This window comes from Anneissia japonica, unplaced genomic scaffold, assembly GCF_011630105.1.
Source record: "Anneissia japonica isolate Jap-2015-1 unplaced genomic scaffold, ASM1163010v1 scaffold287778_len1315358_cov176, whole genome shotgun sequence".
NCBI lineage: Eukaryota > Metazoa > Echinodermata > Crinoidea > Comatulida > Comatulidae > Anneissia > Anneissia japonica.
The window spans coordinates 367,964-386,270 of record NW_022702824.1 but is presented as its reverse complement, the minus strand read 5'-3'; the positions used below and the strand labels follow the sequence as shown (position 1 = coordinate 386,270).

General features: G+C 32.4%; 1 protein-coding gene across 2 annotated transcripts in view; it reads right to left on the bottom strand.

The window, feature by feature from the left end:
• The window catches only part of LOC117104033 (cilia- and flagella-associated protein 410-like), a 59,587-nt gene that overhangs the window by 9,300 nt on the left and 31,980 nt on the right, over positions 1–18,307 (bottom strand). For both annotated transcript variants that reach the window (XM_033244684.1, XM_033244685.1), the window contains exons 2-5: positions 15,685–15,703; positions 8,421–8,691; positions 8,016–8,160; positions 4,939–5,026 (exon numbers count right to left, since the gene is read on the bottom strand). In XM_033244684.1, coding sequence (XP_033100575.1) covers positions 4,939–5,026; positions 8,016–8,160; positions 8,421–8,691; positions 15,685–15,703 — 523 coding nt within the window. The remainder of the gene's footprint in view (positions 1–4,938; positions 5,027–8,015; positions 8,161–8,420; positions 8,692–15,684; positions 15,704–18,307) is intronic.

Sequence of the window (18,307 nt, the reverse complement as noted above, 5' to 3'; positions counted from 1 at the left end):
TAACCCTAACCCTAACCCTAACACTAACCCTAACCCTAACCCTAACCCTAACTCTAACCCCTGTCTCTTATACACATCTAGATACGTATAAGAGACAGGCGCTTCACATTACTACCCCCGCTCATTGGATTAGACGCCTATAGAACACAAACTTTCCCTAAAGTTGCAGCAGCTACATCAGCGCATTTTGGCATTTAACCCTACCAGGTACCCATTTATACTCCTGGGTGGAGACAAGCAATGTAGATAAAGTGCCTTGCCCAAGGAGGCAAGTGAAATGCACAGCGAGGGGATTGAAACCCCGACCTCGAGGTTGGGAAACCAAACCATTCCCACTGTGCCAAACCACTTCTACTTATATAAATATATATATGGCAATTTTTCTATACAGATTTTTTAATCGAGATAAAAGGAAAGATCCAATTTTTGTTATTGCACTTTTGATCTACAAACCCAAACCATCTCATCTTTCAATATTTTACTGCATAAATGTAACGGATATGCTTTTAATAATACCTGAAGCAATTACATGCAATGCATACAAATTCTGTAGCAACGGAGGGAGAAAAAAAGCAGAAGGGAAAAAAATGTCCATTAAGACTGGAGATTGAGGCATACTGTAATGTACTCTTAATTCTCTAAGGGCCAAAGTACATCCTGAAAAAAACAACACTGATGGGAAATTATGGGCACATTTCCAAACCTAGCAACACGTCCATGGCAACTGTAGAATAACCTGTACTCAAGCCGACGTGCATAATCCTATTGCATTACTTTGACTTGAACTTACGTTTGCAAATGAGATAGTTTCGGTTTCTTTCAATAGTTGGCTGTCAGTTCCCTAGACTGTGATCAAACTGGGCACTCGGAAATGAGTTCATTGAAAGTCAGGTAAAGAATACAGGGCAATAAATTTTGCACTATACCTGACATTTAAGCACAGAAATTTATTCTGCATTTTTGAGCAAACAACAATATAGACTATTCTGTATTGATAATCCTATTAAAAATATTTTTATTTATTAACAATTAGGTCAATTTCTTTCTCTTTACTAAGATGGCTACCATATACACGCTTCCACACACGCGCACACACACACACACACACACACACATATATGAAAATATATACGTAGAAGGTAGCAGCTAACTAGAATCCACCCTCCAATCCAAGACCACATTTGGGACCTTTAAAGTAGGGTGGGCTGAGGGTTGGGCCTCCAATTAGAAGGCTTAGTTTTTCATTACAAGATTGAAGATTGTTAGTTGGACGATACACTGAAAAAATGGCCTCAAATTAGTGGGGTTTCGGAATTGATCATGGTTCCAATCCACATTCCTAGAACCATAAGGAAAGCATCTTAACAACCAAGTCACATTAAATTGGAAATTATACTTTTTTTCAGTGTTTGTATTCAAATATTATTATTAAGAATAAAACCCTGAGTGAATTATTTTTTAAAAGTTTACAATGAACTTGAAAAATATATTGATCTCTGTTTATAGAGATATTGCTGTGTTCATATAATGAAGTCATCATCAACATTCTCATTGCATCCATCAACCATCCAATCTAAACTTTATCCAACATGAAGAATTCATGTACAGTTTATTACATTATAAATTCTAATTCATGAATGTTACGTCAAAGGCTCTGAATTGCTAACCTGTTTACAATTCACTAAGGCGTCTTTAGATTCTGCTAAATGGGTTGGTAATGTCCTTACATGCACCTCTTAGTTCAAATCCTGGTCATTATACGATGGGAAGTGTTTTACTGTCTTGCAAATCGATACATATTTTTTGTTCAAATTGAACATTAGGACTAGTGTCTTAATTAGCGGTTGATATCAAGCATATGGTAAAATACTCATTGCATGCAGAGAATCGAGAGAAAAATATGGGGCCATGTAAAGCACGAGCAAGGAGGGGAAATTTTGTAACAGTACACACTGGTATATTGAGTCTTGAATTATAAGTCAACCATTATCATCATTATTCTTATCACTATCTCACAATCACTTTGATCATTGCATGCAGGGAATCAAGAGAAAAATTATTATTATTATTATTATTATTATTATTATTATTATTATTATTATTATTATTATTATTATCATCATCATTACTGTCAGTTTACTACATAGTAAATACCAGTATAACAACATTCATGAATGAATTGCGTTTTGTGTTTAAATATATTTATATTTATTATATTCTTGCACCTTATGTCAGATGGATAAAACGAATCTTGCATCATAATATCATTATTATTTTTATCACGAACTCATTATTACTTCCACCACCATTATCATCAGGTTACTACAGTAACTAACAGACTCTTATTATAGTACAGTTCATAAATGATTTGTGGTGCATTGATCTATGTAAATCAGATTTCAATAAAGTGAGAATCAATGGCCAGGCATTTCACATCAAGTCCCCATTGGCCCCTCATTGCGTTAGCTTGACCCGCATCAATTTTCTGCTCATCAGAAGAATTCAATACTGCTTTAAGGAGACATTACACAACCTATTTGAAGGATTGATTTTCACAAATTATCTCAAGTGTAGTGAAAAGCTTCCCCAATCACAAGGAGCTTCTTGAAATATTATCTCAGCAAAGTGCCACACATTCCAGTTCCTAGTTTAAATCATGACAAAGTTGTATTCTATATTTGGTTTATTTTTTCACAAGTTGCCCCTCCCTTTGGGTCTTGTTTAGTTTATTTTCCATTGTTGTCATTTTCTATTTAAATGTTACATTATTTACTTCATCGCTTATCTGTTTTTCTTTCACAATCTCCCCCTCACTTTGGGTCTTCTTTACTTACTTTCCACTGTTTTTCTATTAAAAAAATACTCAGTCCATGTCACTTGTTACTTTATTTAGTCCATCTGTCACTAGTTTTTTTTCTCACAGGTTGCCCCTCGCTTTGGGTCTTGTTACTTACTTTCCGCTGTTATATCATTTTCTATTTAAATTATTTACCCTCATCCGTTAGCAGAACTTACTTCAAAAATCCTTAGATTTATTTACAGCTAAGGGTCTATCTAAAGAAAATATTAACAGCAGTATTTAATTATTTTTTGATCGTCAACACCATTCTACCTCATATCAAAATTGGTAGCTATGAAAAAAGGCTCAAAATATTGCAATAGCAATTGGAAACATACATTAACTTCTGTATCCTCCCAAATCCAAATTAATAATTTTTAATCAGTTATACTTTTTAAAACTCAATTTTTTGCATATCTGTATTTTTCTTTATGGAGAGAGCAGTTTACTGTTTGGGTTCATGTCTGTTCCTTGCTCGTGGCAACATTGTACTTTCACTTTGCCGAATAATATTATATGTATATTATATATAATATTATTATAACTTATCGATTGACCTCATTGTTAAAATATAACAAGGCATCTGCTGTAAATAAATTGTATACAGACATTGAAGAGAAATAGGTTTCTGATTTGTTTTCTTTTTTTGCTTTTGCTTCACTTCAATTTGAGTACATAAATGTCACCATCCTTGCATAACATCAGACTAAGCTATAGTCTAGTTGGCTGCAATATTTTCCGCATTTCCCAATACACGGATAAATCATCGACATTACAAACAATTTTCTTGTTTCCTTTGACAGCATGTTCATTGGTTAACAGGCAACACAATAAATATCTGTTTTACAAATTTCCCGAATAGTTATGTTGCAAAGAAAAAAAGTATCTTCAAGCTATTATAACATCAAAAATGTTTTTTTTTTCTACATGGAATATATTCGTAATTTATTTTCTGTTAAACAGGAAGCACAGCTGGTATTTATGTTAAGATTTCTTCTAATTGACAAACACTTCACTGCTGTCTAACTTCATTAACTTACAATTAACAGTTATAAACAAAGGCTGGACATTATAGAAACATGATGTCTGCATTGAAAAGAAGATTATCAAATGGTTTAGTTTAGAATCCCTAGGTGATAGTTGTGTTTAGATAATTGCTTATGGATTTGAATAGCCTTCCAGCCTCATCTACTTACACACAAACAAAATAATCATATCCCATTAGACAATATTATATCTGACTTTTTCAGGTGTGGTAATATTTTGAGGGAAGAAATTAAAAGTTACATTATTTTTTGCATCAGTACTAAATTGAATTGGGGAGGGATAGGGAAGAAAATTTGGAAATATAACTTAATGATTATAAATAGAAATGGAATGATTCAAATATGCTTCATTTCGTTCATATTTAGAGAATAAACTATGCATACTAATTACTTTCAATGTTGTCATCTGAAATGAATTAGTGTTTACCAATAACAAACAAGATTTTATATACTGGATGTTGACAAAAGTTTCGGTTAGCTTGAGGTGATTGCTATAGAACACAAGAAGTCCAACTGTTGGAATAGAATTGATTGATTGATTGAGATGTTTTTTTTTTCATATCTACTGTAAGACGAACTATGATCTCCACAGGAGGCTAAAGGCCTTGTATGTTCTTTTTAAATATGTGACAATGCGACTCTCCCAAAACCAGGCACTTGTCATCACAATTGGAAGTCCATAAATCAGCTAAAATTCCCATTCATTGACCATCTTAAAAGAATGTTGGAATATCTTCATTCTATCTTTGCCATTTGTTAACCCGTTTTCAACAATTTTTGCATCAATTATTAGCTTTTTGACCTCTAGGTAATAAAAAATCTAATGTAATTTTTTTCGTTTTTTGAGACAAAAGCCTGTTTTTCCTTGAGTGGGTTACATATCTTTCCCTCTCTGTCCTCTTCCTACCTCAGAAACATCATTAAATGATCTAATCAAATTGAAGGGAGGAGAATGGATATCGAAGACAAAATGTTTTTATGATCATACTTTTGGTAATTAAAGTTGTCACGACAAACGATGACCACTGATTCTGACCAGTCTATATCACTTACCCTTGATTTTCCAGAGCGATGATGGCTCTTCATAGGTGATATCTTTTCAGCTGGCAGTGCTCGTAGCCCTAACTGTTGCCTAATCTTACTGCACATAAAAATTAGGAAAAGAAAAAACAGAATAGTAATTATTGAACATGCTAATAATCTCTCTAGAGGTAACAAAAAATATTCATACTATCAAAAAACCATCTGAAAATGCCTTGATTTGATACAAATTAATAACATTTTATTATTTAATGATTAATAAACATAATAATAATAATAATAATAATAATAATAATAATAATAATAATAATAATAATAAACATTTATATAGCGCCAATTCAAAAATTCAAAACTCAGTAACATTTCTCAAAAAGGTGAAACTTTAAGTTCTTCTTAAAAGAATATAAATTAGGCGAATTACGAACAGAAAAAGGAAGAGAATTCCACAGAGAAGGAGCTTGAACAGAAAAAGCATGTTGACCATATGTTTTGGTTTTGTTTTGAGGAGATGGAACTGTCAAAAGATTTTTTGAAGATGAACGAAGATGGCGGATAGGTACATGACATTTAAGTGATGCAACAAATATAATGGTTTGTGAAACGCAAGTAACTTATATACCAAAAGAAGCAATTAGATACATAATCAATAATTAATTATACTACATTTATTTTATAATCAGAAATCTTAGATTTCTTTGTTTACTTAAAAAAATTAGTTTGATTCTGATAAAAATAATAATAATTAATGATAATTTTGCAAGGATGGAACCATTACTGGTATGACATGGCTACTTACGATCATGCATTCAAAAATTGTTTAGGGGAGAGTAACTGAAGTGGGGTGAGGGGAGCAATTGACCATTGAAGTTCATTGTCTTTGATTTACATTACCTAAGCTATTACATACATGTAGCTTAAAAATTGGCTCCACTAAATGCGAGCCCTCAAGTTGTATGAATGAAGAGAGACTAGCAGTCTTAGATCCGTAATGATATCGTATGAGCCTTTGTGACCTAGTAAACGGTATGACACTCACCAAGATAGTGAGAGATTGCGGTTCGATTCCCACCAGATATTTAAAAAAAAATACAAACATAATAAGGAACTTTCATTGATGAACTACCTTTATATATAATTTCTTTGACATTAAAAAAAAAGAATATTTAACTCTTGAAAGAATCTTGTTATATACAGGTTTTATTATTCAAGTGTAACCCCAGCAGTCCAATAATACAAGTAATAATATCATCTACGTGTAACCTCCACGGTCCAATCTTCTCTCAATACATTCCTCTCTTGGTAGATTCTGTATGTCATACTTTGAAAACAAATTTTCACCTTTGATATTTTACGATGCAATTTCTGTGTCATGAGTGAGAATATTAAGAAACCTAGAAGACATCATTCATGATTTTGATATGTGATTATAAAAGAGAACAATTCTCTTAAAATGTAATGTCTGGTTTATGACATGACCTAAATAAATTGGATTGAGCTACAAGTTACGATCTTGGCATAAGTTTAATCTTTATTGTACTTATAATATAGTTCACTTTTACTAGATCTAAAGTTAATCTACTTTTTAGCATACAAAATGCTAACTGGTTTTGTCTAGTCTAGCCTAGTTGTTTTTAACTGGATCTATAGTCACTGCTTTGAGAGCAGAGGTATCATCGGTTCTAATATACAGTACTTCATTTTTACTAGATCTAGACCAATGACTCCAACTCCACTCTCTGTGAACGCTGTCTGCTGATTGACGATGGCAGTGTGAACAGTTTTGACTAGTATGGCCTAGTAGCTCAATCTAGGCACTGCTTTAAGGATAGAGGTATCATAGGTAAATTTACATACGATTAGAATCAAAACAGTTCTGATTTTGGTCTATCGATCAGGTCATCTAATCGTAAAAGCCTTAATGGCATTATATTAGCTATGGCAGCCTATCTTGAAATAAATAAAGCTTCAAGATTATTTAAGACAGAAAACTGTTAATATATATAAGGATTAGACTCTACATGTTTAACTAATCATAATTTATACTAATACACAGCATTCATTTGTTACATGATGATTTATCGAACAATGTTATATTGTATTTATAAAAGAGGACTCCTGAACATCAGCCTCCCTTCAGGGAAGTTGAAAGGGCCACCCTCCTTAAATATTGCTGAAATAAAAGAAATAAACAAACTATATTTAGGTATTATACTTTCATTAGGTTTTATTTCTTATTAAAAACAAAAAAAATTATATCTTGTAGTATGCTGACTGTAATAAAATTTATGGTATTCAAGATGATTTTTAATTTATTATTTAATGTATGACATAATTATATTATGTTAGTATTACATTATTGGTTATTGAATGCATAACAAAGAGAAAATGGAAAACTAATGTCAGAAGTCAGGTGCCAAGCCTAACATGTTTCATCATTGGACACCGTATCTTACCTCACAAGCTTTCATAGAATATCATTTAATGAAAATTAATGTTAATGATTTTTGACCAATTGTCAGTGTGTGAATACTGATTCTGTTGTGTTTTGTAATACATCATTTTTACAAAAGTCATGAAATGTACAGTAGTTAAGGGGTTTGTAGTAATATAAATAAATAAAAGAGGAATATAATTTCATGAATTCAAAGAGAGCTGGTATCAAAGACAATCTGGCTAAACCACATAAATGATGATAATGATGATGATAATGATGATAATTAAGATGATAAAAATGATCATGATGAACATTATGATAATGATCATGATGAACATTATGATATTGATAGTGATGACCAAGAGGACGATGATGATGATGTTGTTGATGATATATAGTTGGGTTTTAAGTTACTGATTCATATCACACATTGTATATAAATGAAGAAAAATTATTTTGGTGAAAAGAGAATCTAAATATAAAAATAATTATGTAATAATACGAATATTCAAATATTGCCTTTTGTGATATGTCTAGTCTAGACCAATCCTATTACGCGCTATCTGACTGTTGGATACAGAGTCTAAGCTGACTTAATCCTAGCAAATGTTGATCAGATGTGAATGAACTATTTACCTGATTTTATTTCACTTACTTTGTTTCTCCAAGACTGAGTTCAATAGGGCCGTCAGGCTTGTCCTTGTACAAAGAGATATTGCCGTTTGAATTACATTTTGTGAGGGGGTACGGTAAATCATCACCCAATTCTAACGCCCTGTGAACTTCCTCTGACGTAACAGCTGGGTCATACAAAAAACAAATATTCAAACATGTTATTCTTTGTGATTCTTCAACAATTTATGACATGGTCTTGACATAACCTTCTCGCAAGACTATAAATCAAAACTCAATCATAATATTTTAGTTTAGATTGAAAGAAATTCCTGTTTTTGGCAATGAAATACAACATCCGTTCAACTCGCTGGCCTCAACAACGTAACTCATTGTTTAACGACTTGAAAAAAAAAAACTCGCACACACAAAAACAAAGTTTGCTTACCAACATTATCTAATCTCTGTAGATTTGGTAAGATCTTCAAAACAGTCATTCTGTACATGTCTCCCGCCGCACACGGATTATCAGCTAGCCATAACACTCGCAGTTTCGGCAGCTTTCGAAGATGCCAAATCTCGGATAAATCTGCGATGCAGTTTTTTCTTATGTATAACTCTACAAGGTTTGGACAGTGCAAGAAGTCTTCTAAGGTCGTGAGGCTGTTGACGCTCAAACCGATGACCTCCAGACTAGGCATCTGTCTCAAGATCGACACCTAAAAATATAACAAAATAAATAAAATTTGTTAAAAATATATTTATATACTAGTGTCTTATATATTTACTTCCTTCTCTTTGAAAGTCGAACTTTCTATATTTTTTGTTTCCTATTTTCTCTTTTTTTCATCTTTCTCCTGTTTTATCATAGCCTCTAATTTTCCTCTTCCCTCTTTTCTAGTTTAATTCCACATTCTTCATTTCTATTTTTCTCTTCTTAATCTTTCTCTTCCACATTATTTTTCCTCATTTCCTTTGAGTTTAAGAAATATTTTCCTGTTTCTTCCCTTCTAGCTAAATCCCCTTTTATGTATTTGTCCTCTTTTATATTTTCTATTCTTAATTTTCTCTTTCCCTCCTACAGTAGACTACTCCTCTTCTTGAAGTGACCTGCTCTTCAAAGGTGTTGGTAATTTTCTTTTCCATTTCCCTAGATTCCAAGTCGTGTCAGTAGCATGATTCACATCTTCATGGTTCATGCCTCCTCATGCTAAGGCTGAGATGTTAAAATCACAAATAACATTTACACAGACATTGGATTTCAAATAACATAGCATTGATGTATGAAAGAAGGATAGACTTTAATCTGAATAAAAAACTTCCTTTCTTTTCTAAAAAGTATATTTTTTTAGATAATAAAACCAATACACTGATGAGGTATATAAAGTACAAAATGATGTACTTTGTTTCAGGTCTCTATGTTTCTTTTGTAGTGGTTGCCATAATTTTCATTGACGTTATTTTTTAATATTTCATTTATTTTTGTTCGCTTTACTGTGGGTAGTAGAATTTAACAATTGAATGACTAATTGATTATCATTATTACAATTTAGTGTGTAAAGATATTGCAATTGTTTTCTACTTTTTCATTCTTTGTTGACTTGTGGATTTTTTTTTCTTATTGCAAAGCAATGCTCTATGTTTTACTTTCCATTTGATGTGAGCTGTAATTTGGTACTATGCTGGCAAGTAAATATTATTCAAATATTTGAAAAATATTATTCTACACAATATAATATTTATCTCAGTAAAATATTGTTTAGGTTGGTGGCTGACATCCCAAACTTCTTAGCTGTCACACAACAGTGATGCTTGAGATGGTTATCTTAAATTCAATGCGAGAAATGTGCAGTTTTTATTGTTTATATGAACATATAGTAGTGCGTATTTCATTTTGTATTGTGTTCAGTGTCAATATTGCAATTTCATACTTCACTTGTTTGCAAACTGAATATGATATTAAAGAATATTACCATGTCTTATATTAATACAAATGACAGTTTAGAACGAATTTGATGTACAGAGTGTGATGTTATTTAATTCAGTAAATGCAGCCCAGTAGCTATAAACATCAAATTATGACTTCTCAGTAATTAAACAGCAGTTGTTAAACTGTACAGTAGGTAGGCCTCAAGGTAGCTATGTCAGTCCAATGCAAGTATTGACACCGAGTAATGTAGTTAGGCCTGGGGTTGTTACAGTACAATGATACAGTTAGTCATATGGGTATGCCTAGGGGTAAGCGTATAGTTCAATAAGTGCAGTCATATAGGTTTGCTTAGAGCCAGCGACAGTCAATGGCCTCATTTTTTTATGTAAAAATCATTAAATTAAAGATAAGCATTGTTTAGATATGAGGATGAAATTCAGTGAAACAGAAACATCAACAGTCAGTGAATTAAAGGCTAAAGGTTATGTATTGAAATTAAAAACGAGTGTAAATTTGAATTAATAATAAGTAAAACATTTACAAAGCACCAATATTACTGAACTGAAATAAAATCAGAGTTAATTTATAATTTAAGAAATAAATCAAGGTATGCATATAAAATTTATTGCTTTAAATTTTATGAGCCTTAAAAAGTAAAATAGTTTTTAAATGCCGAGATGCTACAGAATTAATATGCCATGCACCTGTGAGCATGCGCACAGATTGACGCCAAATATCTTAAAAGTCTACACGCCTTTACGATGCCTGTTTTTCTTACATGGATAATATATGGGATACAGGCTAAACTTGCAAAATTTAGCAGGGAAGACAAGCTGAAATGCCAGTAGAAATGGACATGTCGAACTTTTTTCTCGTATAATGGTATAATAAAGGATCATTTCCATCAGTATATGGTGAATAAATCGCTATTGGATTAGAATGAAATAAGAAATTAATAATAAAATTTATGGAAACTGGAAGTGAATTTAATGTTTATAAGATTTGAATGTATACTGCGGTGTAAGGTAACATCAAGGAAGTCTTCTTGCTTATATCATAGAGAAAATAGAACATTAAAAGGGATTAAACAACAATCCTCCACACACAAGCATCAATAGTGCAATTACTATTCAATTTTCCAGGTGTGAAATTTCAATGACTCTGTAAGTGATATGGAAATAGAAACTTCATCCTGTGACAAGGTTTTCAAGCACTTACGATTTATTGTAAACAAGCGAGGTGTTAGGATGGGCGTTGGAGACAATTCTATTCGCTGGTGATTACTAGATAAATACTTGAGACATGTTCATAGATATTCATTTCAATTTTCACAAGTTGATGAAGTGATTGTTAATCTTAATACATTTTGATTCATATTCAACTGCAAGTAACTTGTCACTGTGATGCTTGATGTAGTTTATGATGCTGCTTACAGAAGACTACCGTATTTTAACACTTTATGTGAACAAGTCAGCCGCTGATAACAATGATTTCGAATAAAGAAAAAAAAAATCACTTTTGATTAACACACCTGTCGCCATAAAAAAAGAAAATTAAAAAAATAATAATAATAAATTTTTATTATGCCCACGGTGAAATTTCCAAATAAGAAATTTTAATTTTTTTGTCACGGTTAAATTATTAAAGCATTCGTCAATTTGATTAATGTACTGCTTGTATTTTTTTATCCACATGTGATAGAATCTTGAGCAAAGGGCCTAAGGGCGCCCTCTATTAATGTTTTCATCGCACAAAATCGTGTTTCCTCCTCAATAAAATTAATTTTTTATTTTACTATATGACTAAGTTGCTGGCATTTCTATTTTCCTGAATGAGAAAACAAAATTTTATTTTTATTTTTTCTTTGCTCTCCTCTGTATTTCATGTTCTCTAAATAAGGTATAAGAAAATTTGATAGTCTGGACAGGGCTTTAGGAAAGGGAGTTGTGAGAAACAGGAATTCCCCAACGAGGGGGTCAAAGCTATCTGACAGGGGTCCAAGCACCACGACAAGGGGTCCAACCCAGTCGGGGAAGCCTAGCTCCCCTGGTCTGGGAAAAATTAGAGTAAGAAAATTAATTAATAATATAATGTGTTAATTACAGGGTTCTTTATTTAAAAATGATAATTTAATAGAAAACCATGCAAGTTTTCGGGGGTACTAGTACATCGCAATAGTAAAAAACACCACACACGTACGGTAACACTGCTTAGTATGGCATGCTTGAATTGTACTTTCAGCGCTCGAGATTAGATTTTTCTCTCGCAAGCTTGCTGGAAATTTCCCGACAGGGGGTCCAAAGGTTCCTGACTAGGGTCTTTTGTCCCCCGGACCCCCTGCTAGCACGAAGTAAAATGAGCTCCGCACAATAAGTATGCACACAGATACACGCTGTACATCTCGGGAGTCAACCAATTGTTAAGTGTCTTTTACCAATTTGGTAAATGTTTTCTCGGGAGTATTACAGGGCTCTGCAATGTCTGTTTTTTCTTACATCGTTATTTTACGGGATGCGTGCTAATCTTACACAGATGCACATGCACAAGGACGCGATGAAGCAGGAAGCACATTATTATTCCCCAGCACGCGTCATGTACAACATTTTTGTTTTGCATTAATCGGTTATTAGCCACCAAGCAACAACTCCATCCAGACAATAACAACAATTTGTTATTATCACAACCTTGACAATAATGTAGAATCTAAAATCGATTACATTTTTGAAGTTTTAAATGAGAAATAAACCATTCTATTAGTGTCGACCTTGAGAAGTTGTCTGTTATAGCAATGTAATACCTTTTTTTCTGTTATACTTTTTGGACCTAAAAATGTGTAGATAATTTTGATATGGAGTTATAGCTAAAGATACTGCCTTCCTGAGCTCTTGGGATCAAAAACCAGGATTTTTAATAAGATTAAAGAAATTAAATGGAGATGGGCAGGACACTTCATGAATAGAAGACAATAGATGGACTAAAGACATTAACAAGTTGGCAACTAAGAACTGGAAAGGGGAGGAAAGGAAGAAAAAAGAAAAGGTGCAGGAATGACATCAGACATACATGGGAACAACAAACTGGGTAGAGAACAGCAATGGAGAAAAAAAGATGTTAAGTGTTGAAGGAGGGTTTCACACAAAAGTGAGTGAAATAGATCATGATGATGATGATGGTGATGATGATGGTGATAATGATGATGATGATGATGATGATGATGATGATGATGATGAAAAATAACTCCACCACTGAACCTCTTGCAGAAATTAATAAAGGTTTAATGCACTTAGAGCCCGAACAACCAAAAGTCTATTGCATCCTGAAAGTGGAGGCTCAAATGAAAATAAACAATAATCATTTTAAAATATTTATTAAAATATATTAATGTTGTAAATGCTAGGCTTTCCTATTTTATATTTTTCAAATAATCCAAGGGAGATCCAAGATGTTCCTTGAATGCAATTTGTTCCTCATGCAATGAGATGTAAAGTTATTAATTAGCATAACTTTTTAAGCCATTTTTGCTGCTGCAACTACTGTTGTTAAAGACCTCCCCAAGCTGATGCCATTCCCATTTGTCCCGTTTTTTTTATATGTTGAACATCCGATCACAAAAAGATGTTTGACAAAAGATAGTATAATACATACTCCAAGTATCGAAATACACGCCATCGTGTTGGGACGACGTGCATTTTGATACTTGGAGTATGTATTATACTATCTTATCTGAGATTAATCAGTGGACCTTTTGACGTTTGACAAAAAACTCAGAAACGGTTATTGCTATACAGATTTTTTTATACTTTAAATCTGGGGAAAAAAGGGTCGTAACCAAAATTTATTAACATCATTTTACCCCAATTTTAAAATAATCAAGAACTCCTAACCCATTAACCGGTCTTTACCTCATATCAATTTTATTTTGTTTTCCTCCAGAGCCTGGTTTTAAACAATGTGATCAAATTTAACAATTCTGTTCCTGGATCTAGATTGATTGTCAATGTACCTGCTGTATATTACTGCAGTAGCCTTTTTTCAGTGTCCAGTCAATCGATTAATATGACCATTGAACATATTTCATTCCAGCACAGTGTCCTGTTCATCTTTAGTTCATAGATCATAAATTATTATAATTTTGTAATTACTAATTAGGATTAAGGATTGAATTTTGTAATTTCATATTGATTATCATTCCTTGCAGGCTGGGACAATATGCGATTGTAACACAATTAGTCCAGCGACACATAACTTATGATCATATTTCTTTAATAAGCCTAAGCTTGGGTTGTTAGGTTGGATAGCAAGTGAAATCAACCATGAGATTATTGTATGGCATGTTTGAATATGTAAAAGTTCATTTTCTGTCCTCTGGGACTAGCTAAAGAGTTTGACTGTACCTACAAAACTGCTTGCATTTTCTGGGCCCCTATTAAAGCAGTCCCACCAAACTCAACCTAATTCAATGTTCAAAGGAGTGGCCTTAAACTGCAAGTAATAGCCATGTGCAGTATCGTAATCACAAAGCATAGAGCCTGGGGTGAGAAAATACTGGGGCCCTTTGGGGTGGGTCTCCCTACTTAAAAAGATATGGATGTAACACCTAAAAAGACTGGCCAAGGCTCTGTATTACTGTGCTGGGTAGTACAGTAATAAGAGGAGCTTGGTGCCCCCTGTTGTTTGGGGGGGGGGCCCAGGGGCTTTTCCTCCGAGAGCTCATAGGCGTTAAAATGTTTGCGTTAACCCAGCTAACAATATTACGTTATAAGTATGTTAATGATAACGTAACAGTTTGGTGTTAAAAAAGAACGTTTTGTGTTTGCTGGGAAGCTAGTAAATCTGAGCCCTCAAATTGGTTAGAATATGTAAAATCAATGAACACACTGTTTCAATCTGTATTACTGTATATCTCTTTGAAAGTTATAACTTATTTGAAATCAATTTGTGAGATTTATTAAAAAGTGAATGTAGCATATGATTAATAGGCATTTTCAGTAATTAATTACTACTTTTGAAAGTGGTAAAGTTACATAATCATTAAAAGAAAAAAAAAATACAAATGGTTATACATTTTTAAATGAGAGTATGTTTGTTCTAGTTGTGTAACAACTTTTGTCTTAAAATGTATTTGAAGGTGATACAGTCATATTATTATTAGTTTTGTTGTGTGTGTGTGTGTGTGTGTAATTTGAATGAAAAGTATTTTTATCAAAGATAAATTCTGAAGTGAAATATGGAGAATTCATTGAAATCTACATAATGCTTTTTGATCAAAGCTATGCAGGAAGCATCTCTGTTGCTAGATAGGTTATCAATTTATTTTGCATTGCTGATGTTACTACTATTGATACCTCTTCTGTTTCAATAATTAAACTGTTCAGTAGAACAGACATGGAAGAGGATAGTTCTATCAGTCAAGCAAGCCGCTCTGAGTTTTGATTAATTTGGTAATTAACAACGAATGAAGGTTTTTTCTTTTAACCTTTAAAAACTTTCCAAGTTGGTACAATTATATCATTATTCGTTTGGCTATATAGTGTGCAATTTAAGTGCCAAGTAATATTCAAAATTAATGTTTATAAAAAATATAAAGAATATACTGTACTGACTGAAATCAAAATATTTTGATTGAACAATGCTTTTCATGGAAAGTCTAATTAATTATCTGTGGCTAGATCGGTTAATAATTTACTTAACATCTTTAACGTTCCTACTGTATTAGGTGGTCCCTCTTTGTTTCCATAATTAATTTGATTAGTAGCAAGCATAGATCAAACAGGATACTTACATCTGTCAAACAAGCTGCCCTAGAAAATAAAAAGAGAAACCAAAATGATTATTCATAACACACTCAAAATAATCTACCGTAATTAATGAAAGATACAGAATGCTACCAAACATTTTTTTTTTTAAATCCCCTAGCTGTTGATAATTTTAGTAATCAATAAATTATTGAATTAGCTACATTCCAAGCAACATAGACCTACCTCCCTGTGTTAAGAAATAATAAAAAAAAAAGAAAAAAAAAAATAAAAAAAAATAAATTAAAAAAAAAGAAAAAAACTCAGTTAGTAGAATTATTTGGCAGAAACACTGTTAACAATACAGTGGAATTGGTATATAAAGTTAAGCCATTATTGGGAAAAATACCAACATTATCGCAATAGAATAGATAAAATCTCAGGTAATTTCAAACAATTATATTACAAAGCCGCAACAAAATGTCATTAAAACATTATTATCACGGCATTAGATAACCCAAATTTCTAAACTTTCTCTTTGAGCCTCCTGTTTATACTAGATTTGAAGCGGAAATAATATCAAACAAATTCAGCAATTGTTTGAAAAGAGAAGAAAGTATTCAACAATTGAAAGCCACAGCAGAACGGAACCAAACAGATCAAGCATACAGGCGGAGAACATCAGAGAGAGCATTGCTATGTAGTTATACAATCTTTACTGTGTTATTAATTCACAATGACTGATTGAAGTACAGTACTGAAAAAACTACAACCACAAGCTAATGATTGTGAAACAATACAGACTACAGTGTATGTTAAACAATGAATGCTTATTTAATTAGACGACAAACCAGACTTACGCAAAGGCCTTGATTACTATGTATTCTACAGTAATATCATGATGATGTTATTCAGTTATTTCGGCTCTGATAATTTTGTCCTGAATCGTTTCAGCCATTGTTTTATAATTTTCTAAGCCACCGGTTCAGCTGCTTTTGTTGCTATTCATTAATTTTCTGTTCTCGTTTTCAATTATAGATCACTACGGTCTAAAGAGTGTAATTGGCCTAGTTTTTAGTCTCCTCAGTAGATCTTGAGACATCAGTGTGTCTTCTAGACAAGTATCAGTGAAGATAAAAATAAACAGAAATAGCTTGCCTTCTAATTCTCTTCAAATAATTAGCTTTATTAATTTTCTATTTTTATTTAAAATTTTGTATCCTAATATTATATTTTTTTTCAAATTGACATGTAATATATAGGCTGCTATTATGCCAAAAGCAAACTACTTGTACAAGTAGGTTGTACATTACAAGATGAATTGGTATTTCACCTTTCAAAATAAAATTATTGGGAACATGGTTAAAAGATTGCTTGCTCTTCATGATATATTAAGAATTTAATGTGCATTTATGGATACTAAGTGTCTGGAGCGCCAGTGAATAGTTTGCGATATATTAGTTAAAATGGATGGCAGTGTAATATTTATAAGTTACAACATGCATGTTAAATAACGATATCAATTATTCAGAAAATCCAGAAAGGAAAACCAGGAACAGATTGCAATTTAGCAATCTATAGGCAGCCTTTTAAAGCCAGGCTCTGGAGGCAAAAAAAACTGTATTTTGTACAACTAACTTTCTCAGACACTGAAGGAGTACAGTACAAAAAACTGAGTAACGGTTAATATGATACAGATTTTTTAATATTGAAAACTGGAGGGAAAACAGCATAACTAGCCATAATTACCCCCGGTTTTTTATTTTTTTAAAAATATGTAACCTATTAGCTGATTCCAACGTGTTTCATCAATCACCCTGTCAGTGTCTATAGCTCTGTCTACACTATCAAATTTTCTTTGACAATAAACTGTTGTATGCCCATATATAGCCATGGTGTGCCTATATATGGTCAAGATGTGATGTCATCATTACCATATTTAGGCATGTCACATGTTTTTTCAAATTTAAAATCTGGACAGGGCCCCTTATAGAAAAATTAGTTGTACCATAGAGAAAACAGTTGTTCTATGTTAAAATTTCTTTTCCTCCAGAGGCTAATGGTTTTAGCTGGCTCTGTAGTCTTGTCTTTAACTACAGAACATCATATACTGTATTTTTATACCTCCATGATCATACTAAGGCCTAAACATAGAACACTGTACAATGGTCTAAACACATAATAATTGGCCTAGTTTTAAAAATCTCCTGACTTGTCTAATTATGTCTATGAGGAGCTATAATAATCAATGTGGCTTTCTTTTTGGACAAGGTCAATGAGGGTATAAATTCTCAATGTGATAATCAGAGGAAAGCAGGGATTAAACAGTTTGCAAAAAGATGTGTTTAAAATATTGGTTTTCAAGCTACTGTAAAAGAAGATGCAATGTACCTTACGAACACATCAATAGACAAAGTAACATGAATATAATTTGACAGTGTTTGAATCTGTTTTTTGGAAACCTAATTCAAAGCAATTTGCTAAAGTATTGTGAAAAAATGTACAGCTGACATTTCATACAAGAATAAAAAAAAAATAAGATTAAGTAATTTGCAAATAAAAATTGTTGCCCTTTTGATGTTCTAGAAACAGAGAAAAATTAGGCTTCTGCATAGGAGAATTAGGCTATAGCTAATTGCCCCTTAATTCTACAGTCTTAAGTTCAAACCT